The 9642-nt window shown below is 44.8% G+C and overlaps 3 protein-coding genes across 3 annotated transcripts; 2 read left to right on the forward strand and 1 right to left on the reverse strand.

Annotated features, from left to right (window-relative positions):
- Positions 1 to 1612: 1612 nt before the first annotated feature.
- On the reverse strand, positions 1613 to 2098 carry K441DRAFT_248909 (uncharacterized protein). Its single transcript, XM_067640757.1, has one exon. It carries the CDS (start codon positions 1998 to 2000, stop codon positions 1728 to 1730), a length of 273 nt encoding a protein of 90 aa, XP_067499671.1. The 5' UTR covers positions 2001 to 2098; the 3' UTR covers positions 1613 to 1727.
- Positions 2099 to 5625: 3527 nt separating this feature from the next.
- Positions 5626 to 7326, forward strand: K441DRAFT_249020 (uncharacterized protein). Its single transcript, XM_067640758.1, has 4 exons — positions 5626 to 6406; positions 6458 to 6831; positions 6893 to 7150; positions 7235 to 7326. Exons 1-3 carry the CDS (start codon positions 6097 to 6099, stop codon positions 7052 to 7054), a joined length of 846 nt encoding a protein of 281 aa, XP_067499672.1. The 5' UTR covers positions 5626 to 6096; the 3' UTR covers positions 7055 to 7150; positions 7235 to 7326.
- A 2034-nt stretch (positions 7327 to 9360) lies between these two features.
- K441DRAFT_580789 (uncharacterized protein) lies at positions 9361 to 9642 on the forward strand (the record flags this gene model as incomplete). The annotated part of the gene is made up of 1 exon (XM_067644394.1): positions 9361 to 9642. The coding sequence occupies one exon, from the start codon at positions 9361 to 9363 to the stop codon at positions 9640 to 9642; it is 282 nt and encodes a 93-aa protein (XP_067499673.1).

Here is a 9642-nt window from a genome sequence, read left to right on the forward strand (position 1 = left end):
TTCGGGTGCCCGTAATAGGGCACCCGACACTTAATTAAATTTGGTTTAGCGGATAATAAACCCTAGTCTAGAGCAAGCAGCTGCAAAAACTAGTTCCTTCATTCCGCCGAAGTCTGGTCTGCTCTGGCTGCATACAAGCTTCCACTAATCCAATTAGGTGGAATCGCTTCACAACAAAAGCTGTAAGTGAGACATTCAATTGATCCAGAGACTCCATGTTTGCGGATACTATGTTACTGGAAGGAAGAATAACTGTGCTTGTGCTCTCCCGAATGGTGAGACAGGAATTCCATAGCTGCACGAAAGCGTCCTGGCTTGCAACCGTAAAGAACAAGCGAGTAAGGAGCCAGAGCCTATTAGAATTGTCCGACGAGCTACGGTCAGCAAAGGTTTAATATATCTCTATTAACGGAAATTTGCAGTCATAGATGGGTGGAATCTCCTTTAGAGTTTATTTCTGTAGGCGGACACTACGCTTGCGCGCGCAAGCGGAAGGTAGCAGAACAAAGTCACCTGTGGAGACTAACTTAGGGAGTGTTCGATTGCAATCTAAGGTTTTTTCAATCTAAGGTTGCTCCGTGCTTTCACTAGCGTCGACTAGTAGATATTTAGTGGCGCTTGATCTATGTAGTAGTCGTAGTTAATCTGATCTAAAGCCGAGTGTTCGGTTGAGCGCTCTAGAAAGCCTCAGATGAGAATTAAATTTAGCGAAGCCTCTGCACATTAATCACCACTTAGCCAGACGTCGCATAGGGCCTGCAATTGCAGCAGCAATATCGTCGGTAGAAGGGGTGGTGGGGGCATACTGGGTAGGGTGGACGGTCGGGCGCATGCATGAGCAGAGCTCCAGATTTAATCTGGAATCTGGAGCTGGAACTGAGGGCTCCTTATTAATCTGACGCCAAAAGCTTCAGTTCAACTACTATATACGGTATGGCGTACGAATTTGACGCGCTTGCCGATCTGGAGGAGCTTCAGATTGAAAAGTCGCTAGATACACCGAACACTCGCCTCTAGATCAGATTGGAGCTCCAGATCAATTCTAATCTAAAGGCTCTAGATCGCTTCTAAACCCCGAACCGAACACTTCCTTATCTAATCATTTTCTGGGCGGATCACCTGCATAACCTAGCTCCCACATCCTCCGTCAGCCGTTAAAATCACAATGTGCACTATTTCTGTACATCGTCTTTCAACCAAATTATTTAAATCACTTTGATGTCTATTTCTTGAACTTGAGATGACCCCAGCAACCGCCAATCACCGTTTACGATCAAAACGTAAGCTAAAGTCGTCTAGTGCACCTAAGAGCGAAGGCTATTTGTCGTGGACAAAGCGTCGCTCTCGTGACAAACTACGCGGCGTCCACAATTCAGGAAAGAGATGCTGCGAAAAAAGCTGTTGCCGAAATGCCTCTACAAGAGTTAGAAGCGTAGAGGCTCTACATCTAGGGCAAATACCCATTGCCAAATTTACAAGACTGAGAAAGCGGATCTAGGCCACTCAGTGTGGTTTACGAAAAACGAATTGGTCCATCTTCCTCTCATTAAGGCTATGGCACGAGTAATCGGAGCTGAGAGAAACTTCCTGGGCGGGCAGTGCGCGCTAAATGCGATTTAGATTGCCGACTTACAGTCAATTAACAAGATCTTGTCTGTATCTGGCCAAATTTTAGGGGAATTAGAACGCAACGCGATATTAGCAGCGATTTATCCGCCCAGCGAGTTTTAGGCTCTCAGCGCAATATGCTCTAAGAGATTCTTAAGGGTAATAGAAGGAAACGAAAAGGAACGCCCGACTGATTGTAGTAAGAGGAGGGTCTTGGAGTCGAGAAACGGGTGGGTACGGGCCAAGGGATCACTTTTCAATATCTCAGCTCCTCTATTAGCGCAATGAGCAACTGCTGGAGAATAAGGTTGTCTTTGCCCTCGTCGCAGTTTGCCTCTCCATCTTCTCAGCCATCGCCATCCTGAAACTGCCTTGTTCGCTCTCGGGAGCATCGTGTTCCGCTTTACAGTCGCTCTTGTATCTCCCAAACACCTTTACTAAACAATTGCTCGTTTTCATACGGAACGGACCAAAGTGATGGTTATTCGCCAGCGTTCAGAGGGGTGGGAAGCGAGGGACGCCGCGGCTTGATGCCTTTGTTATTCCGTACCTTTTAAGCGTTAGTAACAATCGAAATACGAGTAAATCCTCATACCTCTCCTTGTCGCGGAAATGAGATGCCCCAGCGCTTGTTTTCCTCTAGCCATCTATTTACTGTCAAGTGGACATAATCCGTAGGGATAGTAATGCGCTTAAAGGCTGGAGCTCGCTTTACGCGGAATCCAAGCACTTTATAAGTGCTAAGGTGCTCCGGATTGTTATAGTCAAAGACAATAAACACTTTCTCCCCTTTGATTATGCCGAGGACACTAGCAGAGTGATAATCGCCACCTACAGACTCGACTAGAGGCCTTACAAGAGAGCGTTGCCAGTCTTCTAAGTATTTACTAAACCTAACTCTTGAACAGTAGATAACGCATCGACTCTGCCCGCTTAATATTGGGGGGGTGTTCATTATAGAAAATGTAGGTGCAGAGATGGAGAAATAGTTTGATAATGTGTTGTAAGCTGAACTATGATCTAACATAGGTGGGGAAAGGACCTCTCTCGGAGGTGCCAAGCCATACAAGTAAGCGAAAGTACGATGACTAATTGAGCGCAAACCACCTGGTGACCTATTACTCTTCCGAAGTTTCTGAAACGCTAGAATCACTGCTCTCTGGCAGGGTTCGAAGTTGTTTGGCTGCTATACATTCTGTATAGTCTTCGGGGACTTTAGTGTCTCTACTCTTATTGTATGTGATATTTGATCCAGTGCAGTCACCATTACAGCTATTGCTCGGTGCTTTTATTCTAATATCATAGCCGCACGCGTGATGCTGCGTGAAAGCTATATATATAATTGCCTAAGTTAAACAATTAGTACTTTTAATGGTCGTGCCAGAGTTATACTAACGAGCTAGCTAGTAGACTCTAACCAATGACTTTCGGGAGGGTATTACCTGCGGTCCTCTTCAATTATTAACAAGAGTTGGGCGAATAAGTTTACAGGATTTTAACTAAACACTTACAAGGATCGCAGAGGATTTTCCTAAGGAGCACGCTAAGACATGGTTACAGTGATTTTATAAAGAAAGCTGAGGCTCTTTAAGCATTTAGGGAGCAGGAAGGCGCCTAGTATCGATGCTGTCCAGCCGGATATAGCTGTGGCTGCCGCAAGTTTAGGTGAGGATCGACAAGATTGTGCCAACGCATACTTGCATAAAGAGCAAAACTGCAAGGCTGAGCAAGGGCACGTCAGCTCCCAGTGCGGCAACATCTAGCGAATATGAGCCGAACCGTAACAAGTCCCACAACTCTGGTAACCTCAGGCTGCGCCAACTCGACTTCGGCTGGCCTACATAATTTTATATAGTTTGATCCTACAGTAATTATGGCTACGGGTTGCCGGTGTGTTGCTAGTAGGCTAGCAGGTTAAACAGAAACACCAGCGCGTGTATACAGCACGTGACTTGCAGTGCTGTGGCTGGTTGGGTTGATGTGTTTCGATTCACATATGAGAAAGTGGCGTTTTGCGGCTGCGGAAGTCTCCGAGAACGCCACACGTGGCTAATCCCTGTGATAATCAGCAGTTTTATTCAAAAACATCACTCATCCTACATTTTCCTCACTCTTTTTTCCATCGCGACATGTCGAGGAGGTACTTTTCTAGGATTGAGGGATGGAGAATGTAGAGTAAATAGGCAGCTGGTTGGCGTAGGAACTAACACTCTTAAGTATGGCGTGGTGGCGGTGAAGCACTGCCGCAGTCCTCATCAACGCTATTGCGTGCTGCTCGGCTGTTTAGCGTGGCGCAGTTGCTGAGTCAATTAAAGCCTGCGGAACCTCAACCAGTTCTCATGACTACCACCGCTCAACTTCACGATGCGGACCTTCCCATGCACGATACACGGTTATATCTACTGCGCAGCCTCCTTAAGAAAAATATTAGCTTATTACGCCGCCTCCAAGCTTCTTAGACGCACCTTTGACGGCTCCCGCCAACCGACTAGAAAATCTTCACCCGAGCTCCCAAACTCATTGCGCTTTTCAGAGATAATCGAAGCTTCAATGACACTAGTGGACAGAGTTCAGCTAAATTGGTACAGCCGATATGCAAATTTGTGCTAAACTTAGCTAATTTCGAGTTCTGTATTATTAGAATCTTATTCGACTTTCGCAAACATATAAGCGCATTTTCAATATGCCAAATATTATCCGTAGACCACGTTCTAGACGACCTGAGCGCCAATATAATCGAGCCTGTAATTCTGGCATACACCTTGCATACGACGAACGATGTTATATCTATTCCCTTTTACAATACTTAGGGTGGGGCCAAAGAGCTATTGCCTCGACCCTTTGGCTTCCTCGTTCAACCGTACAATCGGCTATATACGCTATGACTGGGACATCTAGGAAGCGACAGAACCGCAAGCAAATCCTTACAACACGGGTTCAAAACCATGCACCAGCCGCTACGACCAGTAGCAGTGCTATTTACACATCGCCTACACCTTATATGGCAACATAGATGCTACCAGACATTTGGCAGCCTTCCTTATATTATCTACTAAGCGCAGCGCTGGCAGTACGGCCACTTATAATGCCTAAATCAGGCGGTTATCATAGGCAACCTCCGCAACCTGCCGTGGCTACTAGTGGCTGGGACACTATTAATTTAAGCATTGGAGGCAATGTACTAACTAATAGCTCGCGCAACCTATTGATAAGCTTCTCGACCGAATGCTACGATCTTCACCACCAATTCAGCATGCACAAAGACGCCAGTGTTGGGCCATCTTTGACACCAAATCTGCTCAAGCTTGCGCCTATTAAGCCGCGAGTTATATACGAAAATTCAGCGTATCGCATATTCCCTTCGCGAACTTTGCTACACTAGTCGATGGCTAGTACACCAAGTCACATTGATTCGAGAGCTCGTACGTCAGCTATTGAATTTAAATCGATATTGAGATAATAATACTTTTACATAGAGGAAACGGGCAACAGTTATTAAACCCCAGCTAGTTTTCGCGACGACCACATTTCAACTTTCTCTACAGTGAGTTTCTCACAGTAAACATATATATTTTTCATCTGGATTCATGCTTCCAAGGTCAATGCGCTCCCCCAGTGCATTAAATCTTCCTAAAGGAAGTGTTAGTACTAGCTTGGTCTAGCTTCTTTAGACCTGTTCTAATTCCGTCCTAATGCCCCAGTTTTAGGTCCCCGCCCTCTTCTAGGACCCCGATCTAGTATACCCCCGCCATTAGAAACTCTTGGCGCCTACCCCACTAACCTGCATCATCTACATGCTATCCTTAAAGCAGACATTATATTGAAGGATCGTAAGTTCCTATAACAGCTACATTAGTTATGAAAATTAAACGCGAAGGGGGAGTAAAGAAGGCATACATTTTCTATCTCGGTACTAATAGTATCTATCAGTATGCCTTAAGTCGGTTTGTTGCAAGTAAGGGGATTATAGTTTAAAGGCGGACACTGCGCTTACGCGCGTAAGCGGAAGGTGGCAGAATAAAGTCACCTATGGAGACTAACGCATGGGTCTCAGCTTATTAATCGCCCGAATATTTTAAGCAACGGAATACAATCAAAAGGCAGATTCAGCCTTGCAAGGCAACAGCTCTATTAATAACCATCGCTCTACATACACCTTTAAAATCCTAGACAAACCCATCTCCCATAATTATAGCGGCCGACTCTACAGCGGCCACCCTTCTTTGGGTAAGGAAAGAGGCTTTAGTTAAACGGATAACACCCTAACGTAATGATTGTGCCACATAGAAGAGGCTGTGCGTATTAGACATTACGCCAAGACGCCGCAACTGTCGCCACCCTGCGTCCTAGAAAGGACCCTTACAGATCGTTAGTGTTGCTAGGCAACGGTCCAACGAATAAAGAATTATTTCTGCCTTCAAATCTATAAGTAACTTCATCATTGCTCTAGCTAGAAAAATTTTCAAACTATTTCAAACAACCCCCAACATGTCTAACTCTATCCAAGAGCCGTGGAAGCTCTCAGAGAGCGAGTGCATTATCGATGATTGGCTGCAATTATGCGAAACCGACCCCTTAACCACTAATTTATTCGAAGTCTCCTCTCCTTTCCCCAGACCACAGAAGCGGAATCAGCATTACAAGGCCGCTTTAGACGAAGTTCGACGACTCCGGCCGCGTTCTCGATCGCTACCCAGAAATTTTATGGATGATGGTAACCAGCGCGTTAGGAGTAGACGAGGCGGAGAGAACGGGGTAACAACACGGTCGCAAGGCAGAAAGAACGGATTTAACGGAAGTATGGATAAGAAAACTACCTCACCAACAAAGCTGCCGACTAAGAGACCAGGGCAATCATCTAAAACCTATCAATACGCTCAGAATAACACTGCTTCTGATGATCCGGACCTCATCGACAATGTCAACATCGACCAGCTCCAGCTTGAAGAGTGTCTCTCCACGACAACCTCCGAACTTGACTTCCGCACACCCACAACGCTCTCCCGCTCCACCACATTCACAGCAGCAACCAAGCTTACAAGCGCCAGTCGCAACTACAGGTTACGATCGCGCAGCCCGACGAAGAGGATTGGCGACTTAAGAGCAGCGAAACCGCCCATCGGAGTAGAGGCGGCGATAAAGGTACCACAAGATGTCAAAGTGCTACGGAATAGATTTATTGACATCCAGGATGGCATTGGCGTCCTACCGCGATGTTTACAGGTAGTTTCCCCTCCCGATAATAGATTTTGGCAGCAACGGCTTATAAGGCACATTTGCATAGAACCAGCTTAATGCACTCGATGACCGCGAGTATCGCGATATCTTCTTCGATCGCTCCGCCCACCCCAACGACTTTAACAACTCCGACAGTGAAGCCACAACGCATGCTAGGGAATTGCTTAAGGAATTGCTGTCGATTCAAGACGCCGCGTTACGATGCTAAGATCTTGGAAAGCCAGAGCCGTCTTAGATGGAGGAGGTCTTCCGACCATTGCTGGACCTGGCTGCTAAGCTGGAAAACCGGGATAACGACTAAAAGGTCCAAGTGGAGAATGTGTATAACTTTTCTGTGCTTTTGCCAACTACGCAAATGCTATCTTGCTAACTCCATCTTCTCATGCAGCACTACAACTCAAATATTCCCAAAATCGCTAGTCCCAACTAGTTTGTAGGATCTCCCCTTCGAATCAAAACGTGTAGACTATTGCATCTACCTCTCCCAATCTAAGAAACAAGAAGCACGCACCTGAGACATACTCGCTTCCCGTAATATCGACATCTATGACCACAGCATCAATTAAGTAGGCTCGGCAGATTATGTTAAGTAGCTCCTATAACTCGCGGTAATAGAATGCAAGAAGAGTCTACCTGGAACGGACGGCATGGTATAACTAGGCGTCTAGATGGCAGCCCTAAGGAAGCGGTTAGAAAGGCTTATAAAACAGGAAAAGACAGGGTCTAAGAAACAGGGGATGTATATAAAACCCATGCCGTGCTTAAAGGTTAAGGGGCTGGATTTAAAGATGTACTGGTGTTATATTAGGGAGGAGGGCGAGACAGTGAGTTAGTTACGCTCTGTAATTGTACTCTCTTAGACGGTGTCTATATACGGTACGCTAACATTAGCCGTCTATAGATGCTTTACGGGCCTAAGAACTTCAGCTTAACAAAAGAGATAAAGGGCATATATTAGACTTTAAATGCTTTAAGAGAAATGGTAAAATATAGCCGGGATAAATATTGGCCGTGGTTCCGGGAGACGATGCTTTAGGAGAGTTAAGGCTCTTAAATTTACGGCACGTCAGACTCCTAAATGCCCTTAAAAACGACTAATTACCCCTTGTAGTGAGAAAGATAGAACACTTCATGGTAAATCCAAGTATATCTATATTATATAGCTTTTATGGCAATCGGAGCGCTTTGATTACCTTTGTTGGTAGGGGGGTAGGGGGGGTAGAGGTACCTATAGGAACTCCCTAATACCACGTAACCCCCGCTTAGGTAGTATAGATATCAATAGTATATTTATAGTTACAACCAATAAACCCAGCTACTTCTTACGTTTATTATAGGGATCTTAGTTACTAAGAGCCAGCTAAATATATCCTGGCGCTAGTACCGGCTCTAGTTTAGAAACCAACTGTAAGAGTTACATATCCATTGATTCGCTCATTATAATCGGCTTATTCGCTTAGGTGTCTCTTTGACCGCGCTAATATCTGGGAAACGCCACCTCAATAAGGGTATAGCTAGAGCGGGTCAGCCGTCCTCCCTGCTAGTACCGGAAATATGCCGCGCATATTGAACTGAGATTAGTAACTTACAGTCTATAGTACTATAGGGCGAGTACCGAGTACATCTTATTATATATAGTCGCTAGCGAAACCGGCTTCCCCTCAAATACAGCTCTAACAAAACTTTACCCCACTCTACGAACCTAGCGCCCCCTCTACACATCCGGTAAAGCGTTGATTTAGAAAGACACGTATTCAGCTCGCTAATACTAGGTTTTAGTAGACCTCATTTTACAGTACTAAGCCTACAGCTCACTCCAATGAGGATTCGAGATGCGTTTCGCTGCTACAATAAAGTCTTACCCTAGCGTATAGCTGTATTAAGTTTAGAATATTACTAATTTAGATAAATAGAAGGGGTAGCTTACAAAGCTCACAGACGTAGGATTTCTGGTAGGCGGAAATCGCACCAACTAATAAAATGTCGCGATTAGGCAGAGCCCTGATTTTAGCTACTAGGCTAATCCTATAGGTTTATAGTAACGCAAGCATAAATAATGCATATGCAGGTTTTTCTCTAGTCCAATTAGCTGTGATTTTATCCGAAGGTCAAACCCTTTAATCTAGAATTGGACGCCATAAGCGTGCCTATTACCAACACATCGTTGCTTTTTAACCAGTTAAAGCAAAGCCTTACAGCGCCGCCTTAGGGGCCAGAGTTAAAAGTCGTAATTATGCCCCTTTAATGTTAGACCTACTTAGGCCAATATCCCCTACCTATCTGTCTTAAGACCAAGTAGAAAATAAACAAAAAATTATATAGCTATCCTGTACCGCAAAGTGTTTCATTTTTCCCCTACCAAGCACATAACCTCCTTATTTTTTTTCCTTCTATTTTTAGGGCCGTCTTATCCCATATATTCGTTTTACTTCATATTTAGATCCGAAAATACTGTCGAAATTAGCCCGTTTAAGCGTTAATTGTAGTTATACAGCATAGCGCAAAGCACTAAATATGGCAGTGGCAACTACTTCGCAGCCAGCCTTACTTACCTACGACGATTATACCATTAGACGGATCTCTGCACTCGCTATTAAATCTACTACAGCTGCTGTAATGCTTAATATAATATATAAAGCCCTGCCAATCGCCCCTAGAGATACTAATACTTACGTTCTTAGAACGATTGGAGAATATAATATTATTATAGCGTGCATTAACGAAGCCGGTAGACTCCCCGCTTATATCGTTACTAAGAATCTTACGGAAAGCTTCCAAAAAGTGCGATCGTGCTAA

The sequence above is a fragment of the Cenococcum geophilum genome (genome assembly GCF_001692895.1).
Source record: "Cenococcum geophilum 1.58 unplaced genomic scaffold K441scaffold_49, whole genome shotgun sequence".
Taxonomy (NCBI): Eukaryota; Fungi; Ascomycota; class Dothideomycetes; order Gloniales; family Gloniaceae; genus Cenococcum; species Cenococcum geophilum.